This window comes from Mustela nigripes, chromosome 17 (assembly GCF_022355385.1).
Source record: "Mustela nigripes isolate SB6536 chromosome 17, MUSNIG.SB6536, whole genome shotgun sequence".
In the NCBI taxonomy this organism is placed as follows: Eukaryota; Metazoa; Chordata; class Mammalia; order Carnivora; family Mustelidae; genus Mustela; species Mustela nigripes.
This window is the reverse complement of record NC_081573.1, coordinates 15171166-15195921: the sequence shown is the minus strand read 5'-3', so window position 1 is coordinate 15195921 and position 24756 is coordinate 15171166. Positions and strand designations below refer to the sequence as shown.

At 52.9% G+C, this 24756-nt stretch overlaps 1 protein-coding gene across 1 annotated transcript in view; it reads left to right on the top strand.

Annotated features, from left to right (window-relative positions):
* Positions 1–2978: 2978 nt before the first annotated feature.
* The window catches only part of RYR1 (ryanodine receptor 1), a 108392-nt gene continuing 86614 nt past the window's right edge, over positions 2979–24756 (top strand). Inside the window, exons 1-24 of the mRNA XM_059382868.1 lie at positions 2979–3073; positions 7843–7962; positions 9062–9166; positions 9297–9317; positions 10257–10331; positions 10415–10493; positions 10795–10907; positions 11221–11314; positions 12497–12590; positions 12747–12821; positions 13154–13310; positions 13450–13614; positions 15469–15590; positions 16019–16214; positions 18603–18738; positions 18819–18914; positions 18997–19115; positions 19801–19934; positions 21029–21270; positions 21813–22005; positions 22989–23205; positions 23433–23537; positions 23714–23817; positions 24215–24298. Of these exons, the coding sequence (XP_059238851.1) occupies positions 3026–3073; positions 7843–7962; positions 9062–9166; positions 9297–9317; positions 10257–10331; positions 10415–10493; positions 10795–10907; positions 11221–11314; positions 12497–12590; positions 12747–12821; positions 13154–13310; positions 13450–13614; positions 15469–15590; positions 16019–16214; positions 18603–18738; positions 18819–18914; positions 18997–19115; positions 19801–19934; positions 21029–21270; positions 21813–22005; positions 22989–23205; positions 23433–23537; positions 23714–23817; positions 24215–24298 (2894 nt within the window). The 5' untranslated portion in view covers positions 2979–3025. The remainder of the gene's footprint in view (positions 3074–7842; positions 7963–9061; positions 9167–9296; positions 9318–10256; positions 10332–10414; positions 10494–10794; positions 10908–11220; positions 11315–12496; positions 12591–12746; positions 12822–13153; positions 13311–13449; positions 13615–15468; positions 15591–16018; positions 16215–18602; positions 18739–18818; positions 18915–18996; positions 19116–19800; positions 19935–21028; positions 21271–21812; positions 22006–22988; positions 23206–23432; positions 23538–23713; positions 23818–24214; positions 24299–24756) is intronic.

The following is a 24756-nucleotide window of genomic DNA, read 5'->3' as shown; positions in this document are numbered from 1 at the left end:
GCCCAATCCCAGGACCTGAGCCGAAGGCAGAGGCTTTAACCCACTGAGTCACCTAGGTGCCCCAATTATGCATTATGCAATTCAAAAATATAGTACAAACTTATGTGTTATATATGATAGTTGCATCAGTATATTTATATTTAAATATATGATATTTAAATATTTAATATTTAAACAAACAATATTCATTTAAATAATATAATTTATTTAAACGATTTAATTAATTTATTTAAATAATTTAAATAATAAATGATATTTAAACCATATATTTAAATATATGACACATACCAACCTATTATACATTTGACATTTATTTACTTATTTGACAAACAGAGATCACAAGTAGGCAGAGAGGCAGGAAGAGAGAGAGAGGAGGATGCAGACTCCCCAGGGAGCAGAGAGCCTGATGTAGGGCTCGATCCCAGGACCCTGAGATCATAACCTGAGTTGAAGGCAGAGGCTTTAACCCACTGAGCCAGCCAGGTACCCCTACATTTGACATTTTTTTTTTAAAGATTTTTATTTATTTGTCAGAGACGGAGAGAGAGAGGACAGGCAGACAGAGAGGCAGACAGAGGCAGAGGGAGAAGCAGGCTCCTGCCAAGCAAGGAGCCCGATGTGGGACTCGATCCCAGGACCCTGGGATCATGACCTGAGCCAAAGGCCGCTGCTTAACCAACTGAGCCACCCAGGCGTCCCTACATTTGACATTTAAAAAAAAGAGACTTACTTATTTATTTTATCTTCTTCTTCTTCTTTTTTTTTTTTTTAAAGATTTTATTTATTTATTTGACAGAGAGAGGGAGCAGGAGCACACAAGGAGGGGGAGCCGCAGAGGGAGAAGAAGGCCCCTGGCTGAGCAGGGAGTCTGATGCAGGACCCTGGGATCATGACCTGAGCTGAAGACAGATGCAGGTGACTGAGCCATCCAGGGGCCCCTACTTATTTGTGTTAGAGAGAGAGTGAGCACAGGGAGGGGCAGAAGGAGAGAGAGAAACTTTAGCAGACTCCATGCTGAGTGCGGAGCTGGACACGGGGCTTGATCTTATGACCTGAGCAGAAATCAAGAGCTGGAGGCTTAAGTGACTGTGCAAGTCAGGCGCCCCTATACATTCAACATTTTATGTAGAATTTTATTGAAGTGCAAGATACTGTTTTGTATAACTTAATAGATACCATTACATGTTAATAACTTTAATATTATCAGTAAGTTCCCTATGTCAATAAGTTACCATATCATAGGCTCTAAAAGGTCTTCTCATGGGATCTTCCCCATGAAACCCCCCTCCACCCCACCCTGCTGCTGCCCCATGTAGGGACTATTCCAAATTAGCCCAACTGACAGGTGAAGAAACTGAGGCCCAGAGGCATGAAGGTATATGAGTGGCAGGAGGCTCAGGTGTGTGTGGTATCCTGCACTGGGCCCCCAAGTCTTACAGGGGCCTCTTTTAGGGAACAAGCTCCCTGAGAGCCAGTGGGATGCTGGGGGGAGCCAGTGCACCTTCAGGCCATGGAGAGTCCTAAGCAAGAAAGTAAGAAGGAGCCGCTCACCCCTCTCGGGTCTCTCCTGTTTACAAAACCCAGGGAGCTCATCTGCATAAAGCAGTGGCCCAGCTAGTGGCCCTCAGTGGCTCAGGCAGCCCCTGGGGAGGAAGAGGGTTAGAACTCTGGTGGTGGTTGGGGGGAGCTGGCCCTCGGGAACTGGGTTTTTGTTATAATTAGATTTTATTACATATCAGGACAATAAAGTAGAATGGGTAAGAACCCTAGCACTGTGTTCAGATCCTTTGCTTAGCCTCTGTGAGACCTGGGCAAGTCACCGCACCTCACTGTTCTCAGCTTTCCTCATTTGTAAAATGGGCACCACAAGGCTATTGACTTCACAAGATTGTGAGAACTGCATCATTCATTCTGGTCCTTAAAATTATACATGGTAAGGATTGTGCATTTTGGTTTCCTCCTCTAATAATGTGAATAATAGCAGGATTGTCCTGACAACTAAATGAGATGCTGTAAAAATATCTTTGTTTGGAGCCTCAAATACAATAGGCACACAAAAGACGTCTGCTATTGGCTATTATTCCTGCCTCAAAAGATTTTATAGTGATGAGGATGATGATGATAATAAACACACTTACATAATAACTTTTACTATGCATTGGTACTCTTTTTTTTTTTTTTTTTTAAAGATTTTATTTATTTATTTGACAGAGAGAAATCACAAGTACACTGAGAGGCAGGCAGAGAGAGAGAGAGAAGGAAGCAGGCTCCCCGCCGAGCAGAGAGCCCGATGCGGGACTCGATCCCAGGACCCTGAGATCATGACCCGAGCCGAAGGTAGTGGCTTAACCCACTGAGCCACCCAGGTGCCCCTGCATTGGTACTCTTAAGTGCTGTAAATCAGTTATCTTACTGAATCCTTGCAAAGGCCCTGTGAGGTAGGTATTATTAATAATCTCCTTACCAGTTGGGGAAACTGAGGCACAGAGCAGGGATGTGACTTGTCCAAGGACACATAAGGGCGTGACAAGCCTGGGATTCAGATCCAGACTGTCTGACTCAGAGTCCTTGCTTTTAATCACTAAGTCTGGTGCCAGACCTTGGTGTGCATCCCAGCTCCATTGTATGGGATCAAGCAGAGGCTTCCCAGCTCAGAGTCTCAGTTTGGTCTCTGTGAAATGGGAGAATGGCCTTCCTTACCACGGAGGTGGAGAGGGGGCAGCTAACTTCCGGTCTCTCCCCTTCCCAGGACACCACCTACTTGTAGCTCTGGCCAAGGTTTGGAATCTGTGGGTGGGGCTCCGGTGAGGGGCGTGGCCGTGGGCGTCCTGGCCCAATGGGAGAGGAGGGGGGCGGAGGCTTCCTCCCAGCTCTGTCCAGCACGCGAATCCTCCTCTCAGTTCCATCTACCTCCCGGGTGCCCCAGAGGTTTCCGACCCCAACCCACCCCCAGCCCACCCGCCCAGCCTACAGCTCCGTCCTCCTATTCCCTGACCTCAGCCCGTGCCCCTTGGGCCTCAACATCATGGGTGACGGAGGAGAGGGCGAGGATGAGGTCCAGTTTCTGCGCACGGTGCGTATCTCTGTGTTAGGGGGTCTCGGGGGCTATCTCTCGGGTCCTCTGAGTGTATCTTTGTCTTGGGATATCTCTGTACTGATTGCTGGTGGCCTTTGAGTCTCAGGGTCTATTCCTCGGTCCCTCTGGGTGACCATCACTCTTTCTCCTTTTTGTCTCTCAGTCTCGCTCACCTTTCTCACCAGGATTAGAAGACTTTGGGACTGCAGAATGGGGAGGGGGATCTTCAGCCACACTCTCTTCTGACATTAGTTATTTGTCCTAGAGAAGAGGGGCCGCTGAGGGAGCACCTCCCTCCCACCCACTCCCCACCACCCTGGAAGTGGGCACTTGGGGAAGGTGATTCTAATTCCTGAGCTTAATTTAGCTGTTCCCCCTCCCCCAACGCCACACCACCTAGCCTGATTCTCTTTTGCTCCAGACTTTGACCTAGTTTAAATTTTGGGAAGGAGGCTGGGGTGGTATGGAGGACCTAACTTCTTGAAACTTCCAGCCATTGAGGGTCTCCTGGGGGGCGGGCGGGACCTTCGGGTTCTGTGTCTTCTTTCTTCCCTCCTCCCTTTTGGGTAGTAGGACCAAATATGGCTACTAATCGTCTTTGGGTAGTGTCTCTCCCTAACCATCTTTTTGGGTTCTCTGTCTTGCTGTCTCTCCCTGTCTCTGTCTCTGTCTTTGTTCTTTGGCTTTAGGCCTTCTTCATTTTGTTCTGCCTCCCTAGCTCTGTCTCCTGGCATCTCTGATCCCCTGCTGGGGGGCAGGGATGGGAATTGGAACAACAGGTGTCCCTCCCAGAATAGCCAGCTTTTCTGGGGCCTGGGCAGGGGACAGGGAGAGTATGGGGAGGGGAGGGGCTGTCCATCTCAGAGTCCTTCCCACTTTTCCCTCCCAGTGGCTGATCTGGGTGTGGGGCAGAGTGTATGGGAGGGGATGTTCTCTCTTCTTGGCCAGGTCTGCTGACCCTGCACTAGCCCCTCCCCTCCTCCACACAGGCCCTGGGAAATGCTGACACAGCATTCCAGGCCCCAGAATAGGACCCTGGTGAGCTGGGTCCGGTTTCCTGGGAGGGAGGAACAAACAGTTGGGACTGGTAGTGAAGGATAGGGACAGCTGGCCATTCAGCCACAGAAGGAGGCCTGGCTTCACCCTAGACTCTTGCCCCAGCTCTAGCCCCGAGTGGACACTACGGGTTGGGCTCTCCCCTCCTCCCCGTCCCTAATAAGACCATGGCCATGGTATCAGCCTTGAGCAGCCACTCTACATCAGGCCCCATGCCCAGGGCCTCAGTCTCCTGAGACATCTAATTATATCCTCGGCTGCCCTATCTTCTGAGGTAGGCCCCTATCTTTATCTTCCTGGGAGATTTGAGGGAAACCAAGACCTGAGTGGTATAGTCACTTGCCCAAGGTCAAGGCCAGGAAGTACCATCTCTGGATGCCCCTGGGACCCAGCCCCTCTGCTTTCACAAGAGGAGAACTGAACTCACACTTGCCAGGTTAAGCTCTGGCACCAGGCATCTCTTGGGCCCAGACTAGGTCTGTTTTCCTGAGCTTTATTGAGATGGTGTGGTATTTCTCTCACACTTTTTGGACCTCATCACACCAGTCAGAAATACATTTTACCTTGCAACTCAGTGCATGCAAATACACACACACATTATTTTTAAAACCCAACTTTATTGGGGCGGAATGCAATAAATTGTACCCATTTTAGGTGTCCTAGTTCAGTGAGTCTCGAGAAACTTCACATAGGCATGGAACCACCTCGTAAGCAAGACATAGAACATTTCCTTTACCCCCAGAAAGTTCCCTCTTGCTCTTCTCAGTACTTGCTTTGTCTGTCTGTTGTATTTCCCGGTAATCTCCATTAGGAACATTGAGGGTTTCATAGACCACATCTGCTCCTCTGCCTTGCTTCTTTTGCTCAACCTGTTTTGACATTATCCACGTAGCATGTGCCGAGAGCTTATTTATTTTTGTTCCTGAGTGATACCACACTGTGTGAACGTGCCACAATTAGTTTCTCAATTCACCTGCTGATGGACATTTGGGTCGCCTCCCAATTCGTGTGATTATAGACAAGTTGGGTGCATTCACAGTACCTGTTTTTTCCCAGAAACAGGTTTCATAAAATGTAGGGAGCCCTTAGAATGGGGAGGGGCATGTTACTCTGTTCTACTTTACTTGATTTCACTTTTTAAGCATGGTGGCCATACTCCCCCACAAATGATTTCATTTCTGTTTGATGGGTGATGACCTCTAGCCCTGCCTGTGCTGGGGTTGCTCAAAGCATAGCTGGTGTCAGAGCCTCCTGAAGGCTGGTAATGGTACGGATTCCCTGCTCCCCTCCCCGCAGAGTTGCTGAATTGTGCCCTTGGTGTCAGATGGGAAACCAAGGCAGTAAGGGAGCTGCTTTTGTAACCAGGCCACCTCCATTCATTCTGCTGCAGGAGGAAGTCAGAGAATCTTGATGTATGATTGGGTCTCTGGTCTCTGGCTGATATCCTGGTTGGCCATTTGCTTGCTTCCTAACTTTGGGCAAGTGATTTTAAGTTTTCTCTTTGAGCCTCAGTTTCCTAAGCTGGGAAATGGGGGCAAAAATAGGTACCATAAGGATTCAAGGGGCTCCATGCCAACTCTCCCTGAGCTCATCTTCTCTTGCTTTCTCACTCCTGCTTCTACTGCCTCCTGTGTCCCTTGCTATTCCTCAGCACCTGCATTGTCTGCCCCTGGCTTCCAGAATGTTCTTTGCTCCAAGATGAGCAGGCCAGATCCTCTTTTTGTTAGTTGGACAAGGCACAGCTCAAAGGTCATCTCCTTGGAGAGGCTGCCACTTCACCCCCTCACTGATGTCATCTCTACCCCCAAAGCCACTCTGTTACACCAGCCTGGGTTATTTGTTTCATAGCACTGGCCACTGAAGTGAAAATGATGCATCTATTCCCTTGTGTATTGTGTGTGTCCCCCAAGAGGATGGCAGCCCCATGAGGACAGGGACTTGATCTGCTTTTTTCTCTGCTCTATATCTGGTGCCTAGATCAGGGCCTGGCAAGAGCCACCATCAATAAGTGTCTGCTGAAGGAATGTAAAGCTCTGAGCGTAAGGCCGAGTAGACAGTAAGCACTTAATACATGCAATGTATTAGACATGTATTAGTACATGTCTAGCCCTGTGCACACACAAGTGCCCGGCATGTGCCAGGAGGTTGGGGTTGAAGGTTATAGATTACAGATCTGTCCTTCCACCCTGGCTGAGTGGTGGGCTGGGGACCGCCTGTGTGCTCGGGAGCCCAGGACTAGAGCGAGTTTGTGTGATATGCTGGATGGAAGGGCTGGAGGCTGTGTGTCCTCGGGCAGGACTCCAAACTTCTTTGAGCCTGTTTTCTCAGCTGTAGAAAGGAATAACCGCTGCCTTACTCAGTGGTTAAGAGCTGGGGTCTCTATCACTTTTGACTGATGTCTAGGTGTTGGGCATTCTCCCATGCACATTTATATTAGTTATAACTGGAGCTATGGGCTACTTCACTGATATAAGAAGAGGTATTCTAGTGTTCAAAGAGTGTGGCATATAGAGCCATGGCGTTGGGATCCAATCCCAGCTCAGCCACAGGACAGCTGTGTGACTTCAGGCAGGTTACTTGACCTCTCTGGGTCTCAGTTTCCACAGGTTCACATCCTGGAACTTTTCTCAGAGGATTCAGTAATAAGTTGATGTGTGTTAAGTTCTTGGAAAGGGACCCGGCACATAGAAAATACTTTATTTTACTTAAAACTTTAAATTATAATCTTGAAATCATTTCCAGCTTAGAGCAAAGTTGCAAGGTTACTTGGAAGAACTCCCATGTGGCCTTGGGTAATTTTTCCCCACTTGTTAAGATTTGGCACATTTGCTTTATCTCTCTCTCCCTCCCTCTCTTTGCACATTTTGCCCCTAAACTGTTTGAGAGTAAGCTGTGGACATGATTCTTAAGTCCTAAAACACTTTCAGTGTCTGTTTCCCAAGAAACAAGGGCAGTCTCTTACAAAACCGCAGAGCAGTTATCAATGTCAGGAAATGTAGTATCACTCTGATGCTGTTATTTGTCACAGTCCTGGTCAGGTTTTCACCAGCAGTCACCAGGAGTCTCTCATAGCCTGTCCCCTACCACCCAGGATCTAGTCTGGGCTTGGCATTGCATTCACATGTCATTAGAAGGCACTCCTTGTGGTGACTCTTGGTATCAGTTCAGGTCTTGATCTTAGGATCGTGGGTTTGAGCCCCGCATTGGGCGCCATGCTGGGTGTGGAGCCTGCTTAAATAAGAGAGAAAGAAAGAAAGAAATAAAGAGAGAGGAAGGAAGGAAGGAAAAAAAGAACTCCTTAATTGATCACCATTACTGAAACACAAGAGAGACATTAGAGAAGGCTGAGCTTAAAAGGCATTGAACTTGGGGTGCTTACAGTCTCCACCTCCAACGGCTCACCTGCTCACCTGGCTCCTCAGTGGAGCCAGCAGGACTGGGGTTCAAATCCCACCACCTCCCCTTGTCGGGTGTATGGCCTTGGACAAGCTCTGCTGCCTCCTTGAGCCTCAGTTTTCCCATTTTACAATGGGGATGACTCTAGTTCCTATCTCCTGGGATGTTAGAAGTGTGTGGAGTTCTTGGCACGGGCCCGCATGTGACACATGGTGAGATGGGTCTCACCAGAGGCCATCCCTTTCATGAGGAGAAGGGTGTGGTGATGGGCTGCAGTGTCTGCGGGAGCCCTGACCCCGCGGCCCGTCCCCCAGGACGACGAAGTGGTCCTTCAGTGCAGCGCCACTGTTCTCAAGGAGCAACTGAAACTCTGCCTGGCCGCCGAGGGCTTTGGCAACCGCCTCTGCTTCCTGGAGCCCACCAGCAATGCCCAGGTCTGTGTGGGAGTGTGCGTGGAGCGGGGGTGTCCTGAAGGGGCAGAGTCTAGGGTCAGAAGAAGTGGGGTCTGGGTCTGAAGAGGGGTTGCTGACAGGAGGAAAAACAGAGAGGGACTAAGAAGGAAAGGGGGCTGGAGGTCTGAGGCAGGTGGGAGTGGGGACCTGAGGGGGTGGGGGGTCTGAGGGGATAGAGAATCTTGAGTTAAATAAAAAGAGGGGCTCTGGAGGTGACTGCTGATGGGAGAGAAAATGGGGAGTTGCAAAGCAAAGGGGGCCAGAGGCCTGAGGTAGGTAGGTCTGTGGAGGGAGGGGCAGGGGCTCCGGAATCTCAAGAGGCAGGTGTCCAAGGGGGCAGAGGACATTGGATCCAAAGCAAAAGGGCCTGGAGTGTTGGGGGGTGCCAGCAGGGTCAGAGGGGCTGACTGGAGAGGGAGTTAGAAGCTGAGAGTGGAGAGAGCCCAGGTTTGAGAGGGAGGTGGGCTCAAGGTCTGACAGTAGAGGTGACCTGGGGGCGGGGGAAAGGCAGGGGCCATAGAGTCAGACGGTGGAGGAGGCCGAGGGTCTGAGGGGGTCAGAGAGTCTTGGGTCCAAGGGAGAGGGTACTCATGAGTCTGAGGTAACTGAGTGGGAGACTGAGGAGGAAGGCCCAAGGTTGGACCCTCCTGTGATTTGGAAGCAGTGTTCACAGTGTCTGAGGGAGGAGGCAGGATTTGGGACTATCTGATGGTGACGGCAGGGTGGGGCTTTCTGCAGGGTCGCAGAGATTTGGGTTAGCTACAGGGGAACGCCATGGCAATGGAGTAGGTGCAGTGTGTCTGAGAGAGGGCTGAGGCTCCTTTGGAGATGAGGTGGGGTGTGGGGTACTCAGGTGGGGAGGGTAGTGTGGAAGCTTCTGTGAGGTTCAGGTGGGGTTTAGGTGTTTGAAGGAGGCATGCTTTCTGTGATGTCGGTATAGATTTGGGGTGTCTGAAGGGGTGGCAGAGTGTAGCGTTTTCTTGGGGGATTGGGGTCAGGTCTGGGTCTCTAAGGGGTATGGGTATTCAGGCTGGGACTCAGGGGCCTTTGGGCCCCCCACTCAAATCTCCCCCCATCCCAGAATGTGCCCCCCGATCTGGCCATCTGTTGCTTCATCCTGGAGCAGTCCTTGTCGGTCCGAGCCCTGCAGGAGATGCTGGCCAACACCGTGGAGGCTGGCGTGGAGGTGAGGCTCCTGCCCCAGCAGGGTGCAGGGGCAGGGCACAGGGGTGGGGCGCAGGGGTAGGGCTGGGCGGGAACACCTGGGGCTTGTTCACCATCTGCTCTTCTTCCTCTCTCTGTCCCGACCCTCACAGGCCCTCAATTTGGATAAGTGGGTAGGTCTGGCCTTGGGTGTCACCTGTCCTTCCCCCCTCTCCTGACACTAGGCCTGCCTCTTGGGCCCACATCCTGCACACAGGGGCTGGGGGCCTCCCCCACCCCAGTTGTCAGGGGCTGTGGAGCCCAGACAGGCCAGGCAGGAAGGAAGGAAGGGAGTAGGGGCTTCTGAGCCCCCGTGCCCCAGCTTGCTCCTTTCTCCTCTTTCCCATCCTTTCCTTCAACCCCGATCCCAGCTCTTCTCTGCATGGGACCTCACCTCTCACCTCCCCCTGTCCCAAGTGTGGGTCCCCTCTGCTCCAGGAGTGAGTCGGCCATGTGATCTTGGGGCCCATCACATGGGTCTTCAGAGCATGGGCATGTGAGAGCCAGGATGGGAGGCATGATGCCATCAAGAGATGGGTGGCCCTTCCCCTAAGGAGGGGCCAAGTCTCTTTATGCTTGGCGGGGGCAGGGGGTTATGTGACAGCACAGCCACCCCATGCAAGGTTCAAAAGTTTGACAGCTGGCAGGACTATTCCAGTGCACACTGGCTGCAGCTCAGCTGTGTTATGACAGGTTACAGCAGAAGGGGCCAAGGCCCATGGTACATGAGGTATCGGGGTTTTCCTGAGAACCCCCAGGGAACAGGAAGAGGGGTTCAGCTTCCCCGAGGGCCTTTGGGACCTGGTTAACAAGATGAAGGAGGCAGGGAGGACAGAGTGGGCTTTGGGAAATATAAAACACTCTATCCACAGGCTTCTTAGAGACATAGTCCCTACTTCCACGAATGGGGAAAATGAGGCAAAGAATCTGTTGAGGCTCTGACCCAAGGCTTCCTTGTGTCCAGGCCTGAGCATGGTGTTTTATGGGGAGCATATTGCTACCTGGGATAGGCCAGATGCCTCGGGGGGGTTCTGTGCTCACTCTGTGCCCTCTCTATCCTCCCCTCCCCCCAGTCATCCCAGGGCGGAGGCCACAGGACACTGCTGTATGGCCATGCCATCCTGCTCCGGCACACACACAGCGGCATGGTGAGTGCCAGAACGAGGGCAGCTGGGCAGGGGCAGGGATGTAGGGTTTTCGAGAGGAGGCTGACCCCCCTCTACCACTCTAGTACTTGAGCTGCCTTACCACCTCCCGCTCCATGACTGACAAGCTGGCCTTCGACGTGGGACTGCAGGAAGACGCCACAGGTGCAGGGCTGGAGTGGGGAGGGCCGCAATGGGGAGACTGCAGGCAGGGGCTGGGGCGCAGGAGGTGCAGGACTGGGGGGCTGGGGCGGAGATGCGGGGGGACAAGAGCAACTTGGGTCAACATGGGGGAACCCGAGGCAGAGGGTCCGAGAGTGGAAACGGAGGACGTGAGGCAAAGAGTAGGTAATCGGAGATGACAGGAGAATTCGGGACAGAGGGCCAGGAGGCTCCGTGGCTGGGAAGCCCTCGGGGAGGGGCGTTCTGGGTAGCCCTCATTCTGACAGTGGGGCCTGCTCCACAGGAGAGGCCTGTTGGTGGACGATGCATCCGGCCTCCAAGCAGAGGTCGGAAGGAGAGAAGGTCCGCGTGGGGGATGACCTCATCCTTGTTAGTGTCTCCTCAGAGCGCTACCTGGTGAGCAGTCCACCCCCAGCCCAGGTACTGCTGCCCCCCGGGGGGTGGGGCCCGGGACCGCCCCGCCCACCTCCTCAGCCTCCTTTTGCTGGCTCTCTGGCCCCCACTTTCGAGCTTCCTGACTTCTGGCATCCACTTCCGGCCTTTGGTGTCCCGTGTCTCCCGTTGGATCTTGGTTTCCTGATGTGTGATCTCTGATTTTGTCTCCTGTCTGCTGCTTTCCCGGCTTCTGCCTTTGGTTTGTGGCCTCTGACTCTGGAACTATTGCTCACCCCGCCATCGTCTCTGACCGCCACATCCTGGCTGCCCCTAGCACCTGTCCACGGCCAGCGGGGAGCTCCAGGTCGATGCCTCCTTCATGCAGACACTGTGGAATATGAACCCCATCTGCTCTGGCTGCGAAGAAGGTGAGGGTCCCAGGCCTCCTGCCTCTAAACTGAGACCCCCAAAACAGACCTCTCATCTGCCCCCAAACATGTCCCTACTGAGCCTTGGAACCTCAGACCCCAAACTGAGATCTCCACTTTAGACATCCAGCTGACCCCAAATCCAGAACCTTGGAGCTCAGACCCCAAACCCCAAACTCAGTGTCAGACACTTGAATCCAGACCCCAAATCTCACATGCCAAACCACGTCCTGGGGGTCACTCAGACCCTTACACTCAAATCCAAAGCTGAAAATATTACATATGGAGCTTGTCCCTCAGATGCCCAAGCCTCACATAACAAACACAGATGGAAACCTGTGTCTCCATCAGCTCCCAGATCAGCTCCCACACTCAGACTCCCAAATTTAAACTCAGATACCCAAGTCAGATCCCAAACCTCGGCCAACTGACCTCAGACCTCCAAGTTTTAACCTCAGGTACCTAAATCTTCCAAATTCAGACCCTTATGCTAGGACCCCACAGCATGACCCCAAAACTTTGACCCCCAACTCTCACACCCACACCTCACACCCAAGCTGAGAATTAAACCACTGAAACTTCTGGCCTTAATCTCAAATATACCAGCTTCTGACTCCAAAGCCCAGATCTAACTTCAGACCCCAAAGCTCAGATACAAGCCTCACACCTCCAAAATCAACACTCCCAAGTCCAGACTCTAGCCTGAGACCCAACCATTGCACCTCTAACCACAGACCCCAAATCAAGGCTTGGAACTCAGAGTCTAGTATCGGGGAACATTAGACTCAAACCCCTGACTCCAACCTCAAAAATCCAAACTCAGATTCACAACCCCCCCCCCCCCCCCCCCCCCCCCCCCACCCCCCCCCCCCCCCAACCTCACCCCCCCCCCCCCTCCCGCCCCCCCCCCCCCCCCCACCCTCAGCCCTGTATACTCAGACTCCCAAAATTACATCCCCCACCTTGGGCCCTAATCTCATACCCCCACTTCAGTCCTCGAACTTAGCCCAAATTTCAGACTGCCACTTTGGATCCCAAAACTCAGATCTCCAACTGCAGACCCCCCAAACTCAGCCCCAGCCTCCCACAGGGGAAAAGCAGGACCCCTGGACTCGTCTTTGGCTCCTGAGCCTCTCCAGGGCTCCAGCCCCTTGATGACCTCTTTCCCTTGCTCCTCTCCAGGCTATGTAACTGGGGGCCATGTCCTCCGCCTTTATCACGGACACATGGATGAATGTCTGACCATTTCCCCTGCTGACAGTGAGGACCAGCGCAGGTCTGGGATGGGGACAAGAGGCCCTGGGGTGTTGGGGCAGGAGTGGGGAGCAGTGAGGCAGGTTGGGGGGATAGCACCCTGTGAGCAGGGTTGGGGATCACATTTTGGGGAGGCTGGTGACTGAACCCCTGACCTCACTTTCTCTCGTGTCCCCAGACTTGTCCACTATGAGGGGGGAGCTGTGTGCACCCACGCCCGCTCCCTCTGGAGACTGGAGCCGCTGAGAATCAGGTGGGGGGTTTGGGGGTGAGAGCTCTTGGTGGGGGCCTGGGAGGAGAGAGAGAATCTTGAAGGAAGATCTAAGAAAGAAACTGGAGACTTGTGAGGGAAAATCTGGGGAGCCCAAGAAGGTGATGAGGGCTTTCAGGGTCCTTGAATCCTAGAGGAAAAGGCCTTAGGGGAAGGTGGGCATTCCTGAGGGAGAGATCGGGGGTCCCCAGTAAAAATGTGGGGAGCAGCCCCCCAGAAGAAGTCTGGGGGCTTGATGAGGTTTGAACCAAGGTGGTGGTGTCCATGGGAGCACTGGGCAGTCCTCCGACCCTCGGTGCCTTCACCCTTCGCAGCTGGAGTGGGAGCCACCTGCGCTGGGGCCAGCCGCTCCGTATCCGGCACGTTACCACTGGGCGGTACCTGGCGCTCACCGAGGACCAGGGCCTGGTGGTGGTTGATGCCAGCAAGGCCCACACCAAGGCCACCTCCTTCTGCTTCCGCATCTCCAAGGTCGGTGGGGGTCAGGGTGCCCTCCCTCACTTGGAGCCCGAATCCAGCCCCAGCCCCCATTCTGCAGGCTCTCTGGGACATGGCTTCCCGATTAAATACACAGGCAGAGGAGGCTGACCTCTGTGCCCTGCCCCTGCAGGAGAAGCTGGATATGGCCCCCAAGCGGGATGTGGATGGCATGGGTCCCCCCGAGATCAAGTATGGGGAGTCACTGTGCTTCGTGCAGCACGTGGCCTCAGGCCTGTGGCTCACCTATGCCGCCCCAGACCCCAAGGCCCTGCGGCTTGGTGTGCTCAAGAAGAAGGTGGGTGCCTGGCGAGGGGAAAGCGTGGGGGTGCCGGCAGGGGTGGGAATGGGACTGTGGGGGTAGTTGTGCCTGTGCCTTTGGGAAGTTAAGGGCAGTACTGAGAGAGAAACTGAGATTGAGAGAGACAGGAAGGAAGAAAGGGATAGACAGAGGGGGAGAGAGTCAGAGAGAGAGAGAGATGCAGAGACAGAGAAAGGCAGAGACAAAAAGACATGGAAACAGGGGCTCCTGAGTGGTTCAGTCACTGAAGTCCCTGCCTTCGACTCAGGTCATGACCCCAGGGTCCTGGGATCAAGCCCTGTGTTGGGCTCCCTGCTCAGCAGGGAGTCTGCTTCCCTTCCTCTTTGTGTGCATGCTCTCTCTCTCTCTCTCTCAAATAAATAAGTCTTTAAAAAGACATGGAAACAGAAAAACAGAGAAAGACAAAGAGAGGAGAGATGGAAAAGACAGAGAGAGACATACAGAGAGAGAGCCAGTGACAAACAGACCAAGAACAATTTTCGGCAAGTTACTGAATACCCCAGTTGTTTTGGATGTGTATATGGAAAAGTAGGAAAGCTATACAGACCTGTCTCCTGCCCTCCCAATACTGAGACATAGTGAATAAACTGTCCTTAATGAAGTACACAGCTGCTCTGGATAGAAGGCACATCATGTGCAAAGGCCCTGAGGTTGGACTGAGATTGGTTTGTTGCAATACCAGAAAGAAGATCCAGTTTGGCAGGAGCACAGAGATTGAGGGACAAGTCTTGGAAGATAATGACAGAGAGGAGATGTGAGCAGATCACATGGGGCCTAGTGGGCCATGGGCAGGGTCCTAGCTTTTACTCTTAGTGAGATGGAGCCCCAAGAGAGTTTTAAGCAGACCAGCAAGGTGACCTGAGGTTCATGGGGTTCCTCAGCTGCTTGTGGGAATAGATGGGGAGGGGGTGGGGAGCAGAGCTGGAGTGGGAGCCCAGGGGGTGACTGCTGCCATGGTCAGGTGGGACAAAACAGTGGCAGGACCACGATGGGGACTGTGGAGTGGGGAAGGTGGCAGATTCTGGTTATATTGCGAAGGGTGGAGCCAACAGGATTTTCTGACAGACTGGTTATTGAGGTGGGAGGGAAAAGGGTTGAGGATGAGACCATGATTTTTGCCCTGAGCAGCTGGAAGGTCGGAAGTGCCATTAACTGAGTCGGAGAGAGTCAAGTGTCAGCTCAGGATGACAGAGATCCAGTGTCTAGAACAGAACCCCTCGATAAAGAGTGAATGAGTCGGAAGAGTAGGGAAACACCTGTCTGCAAAAAATGGGGGTTGTAGTTGGTTATCTGCTGGGAGGGTGTAGAGACGGGCCTGGCCTGAGGGGGGACTGTGGGAACCATCAACACTGGCAGTATTTGCATCCAGGGGACTGGGTGAGGTCCTGGGGAGGTTGGCTCAGCTGAAAGCTGGAAGCCGAGGTGGTCTCATCTTACAGAAAGGTGGTCAGGCACTCAGTCTGGGACGTGTTAAGTTAGGGGTGCCATTAGAGCCTTCTGGTGGAAGGATGTGAAGTCAGTAGTTGGCACGGGTGGGGAGCGTCTGGCCTGGAGATAGGTAAGATAGAGTCAGAGAGAGAGAGAGGCAAACACGGATTCAAAGGGGGATAGAGACAGAGAGAAAGGAGAGACAGAGACAGGAGAGGCAGAGAGAGGGGAACAAATAGAATGGAAGAAGAGTCAGGTAAAGGGGGATAGAGAGTCTGTCTGGCAGAGAGTCTGTCCCTGGAGGACAGGGGCAGCTCTGGGGCTAGAGTCTGGATGGAGTTCTGGAGGCATTGCCCTTGGTGGCCCGGCCCAGGCCTGACCTCTCTGCCCTCCCACTGCCAGGCCATGCTGCACCAGGAAGGCCACATGGATGATGCATTGTCACTGACCCGCTGCCAGCAGGAGGAGTCCCAGGCCGCCCGCATGATTTACAGCACTGCCGGCCTGTACAACCAGTTCATCAAGTGAGCCACCTGCCCACTCTGCCCCCACCTTCACTCAGGCCCCACCTTGACCCCCAGGCTCTCGGTGGTCATACACAGGATCCCTAACCTTTAAGCCTCTGACCTCTATACACTTGGCCCCTAATCTGACCTTGAAAACCATGACTTTGACCTCACAGCCCTGGTCACCCCTGACACCCAGACCCTTGGTCCTGGAGCTCCCTAGCCTGACACCTGCTTCCACGACCCCCTGGCTTACACAGGCATGAGTCCCCGTCCTAGCTATGTCCTTGGCCACTGTGTGACCTCAGGCCAATGTCAGTCTCAGTCTCCCCCACTGTAAAACAGGTGTGTCCATGAGAGTTCTTTGGGGGCCTGGGGTAGGACTCATGAGAGAGCCACATAAGAGCGCTCGGGGCGCTTTGCTGACAAGTGCGCGGTCCCCACAGGGGCCTGGACAGCTTCAGCGGGAAGCCGCGGGGCTCAGGGCCACCAGCGGGCACAGCGCTGCCCATCGAGGGTGTCATCCTGAGCCTGCAGGACCTCATCGGCTACTTCGAGCCGCCCTCCGAGGAGCTGCAGCACGAGGAGAAGCAGAGCAAGCTGCGCAGCCTGCGGAACCGCCAGAGCCTCTTCCAGGAGGAGGTGAGGCTGCGACAGGGGGCGGGGTTCGTGGACAGGGGGGCGGAGCCTGTGGGAGGGGCGGGGCCGCGGCCCTGGGCAGTGCGGAGTCTGAGGGACCGTATAGGAGGTGGAGTACGTAGTGGTCTGAGAGTCTGCGAGGCGGGTCTGAGGTAGCGGGGGAAATGTGATGGTGATGGTGGTAGTGGGTGGGAGGGAGTGTTGAGGAAGGGCGGGGAATATTTGTTGATGGGCGGAGCCTTGAGGGAGGGGCAGGGCTTTGGCAGTGCAGGGGCAGTGCCTGTGAGAGCCCGGGGCAACCGGGGCGAAGGCCCGGGGCAGGGGGCGGGGTCTAAGTGAGCCCTAAGTGAAGCCCTGTGCGGAGGCTAGGCCTGTGGAGGCTGTCGGGCCTGGGAAGAAGTCAGAGGATGAGGCTGTGGGACACAGAAGCCCGTGTCTGTGGGAGGCCGAACCAGAGGGGGGCATGGGGGTGGGGGCATGGGGGTGGGGGCAGGGCCAGAGGTGGTTCTTTGAGCATCAGTGACGGGCAGTGCAGGGAGGGCCCTGGGTTGCAGTCAGGGGCTGGGGGTCCGTGTGTCTCAAGAGCACAAAGGGAAGATATATGGAGGGGGTCTCTGTTCAGTACCGGGTCTGAGTGAGGGGGATCGAGCCCGGTGGGAGGAGGGGGCTGGACAAAGGTCTGGAGATCTGATGTCTCCACAGGGTGATGGAGGAGCATGTTCACTTAGATGCTAAAGACTGGCCCTCCTCCCCTCCAGGGACTCTCAGTCTGATCCAGAAATGATAATAGTAACAATAATAAAACTAATGGAGTAGAATTAGTATATGTGAAGCCTGTTGCCAGCACATAGCAGATGCTATGTAAGTGTTAGTGGTTATTACTACCTAGAATTTAGCCTTTATTATGTGCTAAGGGTGCTATATGCATGACATCCTCCTGATAACCCCAAGGGGGGTTGTAATTCCCATACTACAGATGGATCAGAGAGATGAAGTCACAGCCATCTACCCTGTGGTGGTTTTTTGTTGTTGTTGATTTTGCCATTTAAAGTGGCCTCCAAGTGTAGTTCTGGAGGGCTGCCTAGTGTTCCTGAGCACAAGATGCTGAGATGTGCCTTACAGAGAAAATAGATGCTAGATAAGCTTCATTTAGGCATGAGTTATAGTGCTGTTGGCCGTGAATTTAATGTTAATGAATCAACAATATGTATTAAATCAGTGTCTTTAAACAGACACACATATAAAACAAGAGGATGTATTGACTGTTTGACAAAAATGTTGTAACTCAGAGAAACTCCCTGTTTGGTTCAGTATTTGCTGACTCCATGTTCATGGCAACTTTATTTTTTTTTTAAGATTTTATTTATTTATTTGACAGAGAGAGAGAGAGAGATCACAAGTAGGCAGAGAGGCAGGCAGAGAGAGAGGGGGAAGCAGGCTCCCTGCCAAGCAGAGAGCCTGATTCAGGGCTTGATCCCAGGACCATGAGACCATGACCTGAGCCGAAGGCAGAGGCTTAACCCACTGAGCCACCCAGGCACCCCTCATGGTGACTTTAAAGAACCTAACTAACACAAATAACAAGGACTAACTGTATATGTTTTTTTTTTAATTTTTTATTTTTTATAAACATATATTTTTATCCCCAGGGGTACAGGTCTGTGAATCACCAGGTTTACACACTTCACAGCACTCACCAAAGCACATACCCTCCCCAATGTCCATAATCCCACCCCCTTCTCCCAAACCCCCTCCCCCCAGCAACCCTCAGTTTATTTTGTGGGATTAAGAGTCACTTATGGTTTGTCTCCCTCCCAATCCCATCTTGTTTCATTTATTCTTCTCCTACCCACTTAAGCCCCCATGTTGCATCACCACTTCTTCATATCAGGGAGATCATATGATAGTTGTCTCTCTCTGCTTGACTTATTTCGCTAAGCATGATACGCTCTAGTTCCATCCATGTTGTCGCAAATGGCAAGATTTCATGTGCCTTTCTATATGTCTGTTATAATTCATGATAAAAGAAGACAAAGATGAAAATGTAAAATGCAAAGAAAATCTCTGTGATGGTTGGTGTGGAGAGTGAGCTGGGCAGCACAGGACCCGAGTGGGGTGCTTGGAAGTGGATGGGATGGAAACACAACTTCGGGAAGGAAAAGCACAAAGTCAGTCCTGATGTTAATAAGGATGTATTATGTTGGGGACAGTGGCAGAGAGGACGAGGACAGATGTGGGGTGCTGAGGAGGGGAATGGGAGTGGATAAGGGCATAAGATCTGAGGACATAGTCACTGGCTGTTGAAGTCAAATGAATTTACCAATCCAAGAAAGGCAAGGAAGGGAGGGCCAGGGACTCCCAGGGTGACTCACCCTGTTTTCCCCTCCCCAGGGGATGCTCTCCTTGGTCCTGAACTGCATTGACCGCCTAAATGTCTACACCACTGCCGCCCACTTTGCAGAATTTGCAGGGGAGGAGGCAGCCGAGTCCTGGAAAGAGATTGTGAACCTGCTCTATGAACTCCTGGGTAAGGGGTCCAGGCCTGACTTCACCTAAGGGCCCCAGGTTCTCAGTCCCATTGGGTCTGACCCCTCTTTCCATCCTCAGCCTCCCTGATCCGTGGCAATCGTACCAACTGTGCCCTCTTTTCCACCAACCTGGACTGGCTGGTCAGCAAGCTGGATCGGCTGGAGGCCTCCTCTGGTAGGAGAACCCAGGGGCTGGGGACAGGCTAGGACAGGGGAAGGCCGCAGTCTCCTTACCTGTCACTCTGCCATCTGCACAGGGATCCTCGAGGTGCTGTACTGTGTCCTGATTGAGAGTCCTGAGGTGCTAAACATCATCCAGGAGAACCACATCAAGTCCATCATCTCCCTCCTGGACAAGCACGGGAGGAACCACAAGGTTGGCCCCTCATCCTCACCTCTCAGCCCTGCACGCTGAACCCTGACTTTTCCCCATGCCCTGGAATTCTCCACTTCCCTCACTTCCCTCCCCCATCTTGGACTCCTCTGTGCATGCTCCCATCTCAACACAAGGGTCGCAAACTTAAAGTTCTTAAATGGACTCGGAGCCACAGATGTGCTTCCTTAGATCTCTGAAATACTTTTTAAAATTTCTAATTTTGTAGTCTTTAGATAGCTGTGTTTACACTCTCCAGTTCGCCACAGGTCCTACCTGTTCCTGGCGCATAGTTTCTCACCCGCTCACTTTTGTCCATTATCTAGCTGGCCCCCAAAGACACAAGTGTCAGCCCCTGCTGGTCTAAAATCTGCTCTTGACCCCCATGCTCTCGCTAAGCAACCCTTTCCCTCCTCCCTCTGTCCCCTCGGCTCTTACTCCAGGCTCTCCTTCCTTATGCTGCTAGTGCCTCATCCCAGCTCCTGTGTGCCCCAACCTTGACCTTTCTCTTTGATTCTTGATCTTCGTCTTTGAGCCCTGATCTCCTGTGTTCACCACCTCCTCACAGTCAAAATCCCCATCTCCTGTCTTCGCACATTATCCTTAACTTCTGGCTTCCCACTGTAGACCTTCCGTGAATTTCCTGCCTTGGTGCTTTCACCACCTGACTTCTGACCTTGACTTCCAGGTGCTAGATGTGCTGTGTTCCCTGTGTGTGTGCAATGGCGTGGCCGTGCGCTCCAACCAAGATCTCATTACTGAGAACTTGCTCCCTGGCCGTGAACTTCTGCTGCAGACAAACCTCATCAACTATGTCACCAGGTCTGGTCCCTAACCTCCGACGCTAGCCTAACCTCACCCTGACCTCAGATCTCAGAACCTCTCAACCCTTTCCTGGACTCAGAGACTCCACATTCAGGTGGATGTCCCTCCCAACACCTCCTGCCCTAGGACTTGACACCTGGGTCTCATAGATGTCCACTCTTTCCCCAGCTCATCCTCTGGCTCCCACTCCTCTTTTCCTCTCTTCCTGTTCCATTTCTGCCTCTGTCTGTTCCCCTCTCTCACTCTCTTTTTCTGTTTGCTCATTTTGTCTCTGTCTGTCTGTTTCTCTCTGTGTCTGTCTCTGTTTCTCCTCCATTTCTTTTTTTTTTCTTTTGTCTTTCACCCATCTCTCTCATCTCTGGGTTTGTTTTTTGAGAGAGAGAGAGAAAGAGTGGGTGTGGAGGGGCAGAAGGAGAGGAGCAGAGAGAGAATTTTAAGTAGGTTCGTTCCATGCCTTGCGCAGAGCCTGACACAGGGCTCAATCTCATGACCCTGAGATCATGACCTGAGCCGACATCAGGAGTCAGATGCTTAACCAACTAAGCCACCTAGACGTCCCTCTGTTGTTGTTGTTGTTGTCTTTTTAAGATTTTAAAAAAAAGATTTTATTTATTCATTTTGACAGAGGGAGAGAGATCACAAGTAGGCAGAGAGGCAGGCAGAGAGAGAGAGAGAAGGAAAGAAGGCTCCCTGCTGAGCAGAGAGCCTGATGCGGGGCTCAATCCCAGGACCCTGAGATCATGACCTGAGCCGAAGGCAGAGGCTTTAACCCACTGAGCCACCTAGGCGCCCTTTAAGATTTTATTTCTAAGTAATCGCTACACCCCAGGTGCCGCTCGAACTCAAAACCCTGAGATCAAGAGTTGCACACTTTACTGACTGAGCCAGCCAGGCACACTACTCTTTGGGTTTTTGAGGTCTCTTTCTGTCTTTGTCTCTGCTTTTTCTCTCTGTCTCTATGTCTCTGCCTTCTGTTTTTCCTGTGTATATCGCTCCTTCTCTTTCTCCCTCTCCCACCTCTACCCCTGCAACAACGTGACTCAGCTCCCCATCTCTCCCTCACTCCCTCTCCTGTCCTGTCTCTCCTGCAGCATCCGCCCTAACATCTTTGTGGGCCGAGCGGAGGGCACCACACAGTATGGCAAATGGTACTTTGAGGTGATGGTGGACGAGGTGGCTCCATTCCTGACGGCTCAGGCCACCCACCTGCGGGTGGGCTGGGCCCTCACTGAGGGCTACAGCCCCTACCCAGGGGGCGGCGAGGGCTGGGGCAGTAATGGTGTCGGCGATGACCTCTATTCCTACGGCTTTGATGGCCTGCATCTCTGGACAGGTACCTGGACCCTTCCAGGGGGCTCTCATCCCTGATTATTGACCCCACAGTTCCCAAGTTTCTCACCACACATCTTGGGGTTGTTGGGATCCTGGTCTCCAGAATAGGCCAACTTTTGACCCCTTATTCCTTATTTCCTAAGACTGAAAGCTTCCAGGATCTTGGCCCTAACCCATTGCCTCATAACTTCCAGAATTCTGACCCCAGGAGATAGATGTATGATCTCTGGCCCTAGAGATCCTAGAAAACTTTCCAGACTTTATGATCCCTGATCTTTGACTTTTGATCCCAAAGTTCCCAGAATTCTTATAACTCCAGGAGGACTTTAATCTCAAGATTGTAACCTTAGGGGAACCTTGACTTCCTCACTAATCTCTGAGCTCCAGGGCCCTCCATGGGAACACCTGACCTTAGGGTGGCCAAGATATAGATCCCATAGGATCCTCTAATATTTGCTTCTTGTCTCTTGAGACCAATGGTCTCTGACCAATGAGGTCTAGGGACCTCTGACTTCTGACCCCTCCCTGGTGACTCTGGTGCAGGACACGTGGCACGCCCGGTGACTTCCCCAGGGCAGCACCTCCTGGCCCCGGAGGATGTGGTCAGCTGCTGCCTGGACCTCAGTGTGCCGTCCATCTCCTTCCGCATCAATGGCTGTCCTGTGCAGGGCGTCTTTGAGGCCTTCAATCTGGATGGGCTCTTCTTCCCTGTTGTTAGCTTTTCGGCTGGTGTCAAGTAAGTACTTGTCCTTGACCCTTGCCAAGCCCCAGACCTGGGACTATTCCAAGACATCTTCTCTCATCACAACATGGCCTCCTAGAAGGCCAGGATCTGGCAGCCTACCTTCAGGACTGACTGATCAGATCCTTGTGTGAAGGTCCCAGTGACCTCTACATGGTCCCAAACACTTCATTGTCCTCCCAATGACCCAGACCCTTCCAATAACCTCAGCTTCTTCCCAACCCCATATCCTTCCTGTGACCTTCAAGTGTCCCCCAAATTGCACAATGATCTAAAAGTCCCAGATTCTCCCAGTTAATTTCCAAGTGATGTCAGGCTCTCTCAATGACTCTACGCCATTCCAATGACCACCAAAAGACTCCAGAATCTGACGGCTGTCTTCCAGTGACCCCCGACCCTCCTAATGACCCCCCAATGATCTTGAACTCTCCTAATGACTTTTGCTCTTAGCAACTTTTCAGTGACCCTGACATCTCTCGGTAATCTTCCAGTTGCTCCATAATCTTCTAGTGACCATAATCCCTCAATGACCCCAATTATTTCAAAGAGCTCTCAGTAACTCCGCCTTTTTCTGATGATCCCAAGCTCTGTGAAGGGCTCTCCAGTGGTGATTATGGTTATCTCACTATTACATCAGATATTTCCAAATGACATTCTTGGTCTCCAAAAAAACTCCCAATATCCCCAAATACTTTGTTGAGCCAAGGTCTCTTCAGTGGACCTTCCCATGACTCTGCATTAACTCCCCAATGACCCCACACTTTCCTTTTTTGATTCTCGAATGATTGCCATTGACATCAGATATTCTCTTTGACATTATACTTTCTTTTTTGACTCTAAATGACCTCCATGACTCTATGACTGCCCACTGATCTTTCCCGGAACTTACCATTGATCCCAGGATTGCTGCCTTACCCCCACTGAGCACAGATTCTCCCTGTAATCTGCCCCGCCAGTGACCCCTCTCTCCCTCTCAGGGTGCGGTTTCTCCTTGGTGGCCGCCATGGCGAATTCAAGTTCCTCCCTCCACCTGGCTATGCCCCATGCCACGAGGCTGTGCTCCCTCGAGAGCGACTTCATCTGGAGCCCATCAAGGAGTATCGACGGGAGGGGCCTCGGGGGCCCCACTTGGTGGGCCCCAGCCGCTGCCTCTCACACACTGACTTTGTGCCCTGCCCCGTGGACACTGTCCAGGTACTTCCTTCCCTGCAAGGGTTTCCTTAATTCTGTGATTCTAAGACCTTACTCAGCTGGGTGTCAACCCTGGGGTCAGGGTCCGGTGATGAGGAGCAGGCTTATAACAGCAGGAAAGTTCTTGGGACTGTCCAGGGCTCGCTTGTACATGTTCTTGGGAAGAAGGGTCATGGTGCAGGCTGGAAGGAACACAGGGACCTCCCAAACATTCCCTACCTTTCCCCCAGATTGTCCTGCCTCCCCATCTGGAGCGTATTCGGGAGAAGCTGGCGGAGAACATCCATGAACTCTGGGCGCTAACTCGCATTGAGCAGGGCTGGACCTACGGCCTGGTGAGGGGCGGCCTGCTGCCTGAGGGTGTTAGGCTGCATTTGCTGCTGGGGGAATGAGCTGGGGGGGAAGGGACTCTTGGGTTTCCTGTGGCAGGGCGGGAGGTCAGGGGTCAAAGGCTGGGTGTGCTGTGGGGAGGGAAGGAGACCCCAAGGAGTTGACATTGGGGTTTCTTCAGGTTCGGGATGACAATAAGAGGCTGCACCCGTGTCTTTTGGACTTCCACAGCCTTCCAGAGCCCGAGAGGAATTACAACCTGCAGATGTCTGGGGAGACGCTCAAGTGAGGAGGGTACTGGGGAGCAGGCGCCTGGGCCTGACTACTGGGGAGGAAGAAGGCAAGGAGAGACGGGGATTGTGAGGCAGAGACTGACGGAGGGCAAGAAAGTGACAGAGGCATAAAGAGAGCAGAGCAGTAAGAGAAAGAGAGAGACAGAATCAGGGAAAGAAGTAGACAGGAAAAGATGGACATAGTCAAAGAGACAGAGACAAGGAAGCAGGGAGAGACAGGAGTCAGAGAGACAGAGACTGAGACAGAGAAATGGGGACAGACACCCAGGAAGCCAGAGCAAGAGATACAGAGGGCTGGCGGGGGCCAGGGGAGGAGGGGAGCCGGGCCCAGGGAGCAGAGGCCAGGGGCCAGGAGGTTGTGTGGGGTGACCCTGTCTCCCGTGCCACAGGACTCTACTGGCGCTGGGCTGCCATGTGGGCATGGCAGATGAGAAGGCGGAGGACAACCTGAAGAAGACCAAACTCCCCAAGACGTGAGTGTGATGGCTCGGGTCCCATCTGGGGGGTAGCGTGGGAGGCTGTGGATGACGTGGTGAGGGCGGGGTGGTTGAGGGGGTCTTGTAGGGAGGCCGAGGTCAGAGACAAAGGGGTCATAGGTTAGGGTGAAGGTCATGGGACCAGGAGTCCAGGGTCAGGGCTACGGAGTCAGTGGTGAGTGGCCTGGGGAGGTATCAGGATCACAGAGGTGAGAGTTCCAGAGGGAGAGTGGGTGTGAGTCAGGACCCAAGGTCAGGGTCTGCCATGGCATCAGGGAAGATGAGGAAACAGTGGTAATATCTCCAAGACAGAGGTGGGGGGAGTCGATGGAAAGAGGTGAGAAGTTGTTGGGAGTCCCAAGTAAGGGACCCTAAAATTGTAGGTTAGAGATCACAGCTCCTGGGGGTAGAGGCCAGGGTTCAGAGGTCAAGGACTCCAAAGCCAGGAATCTGAA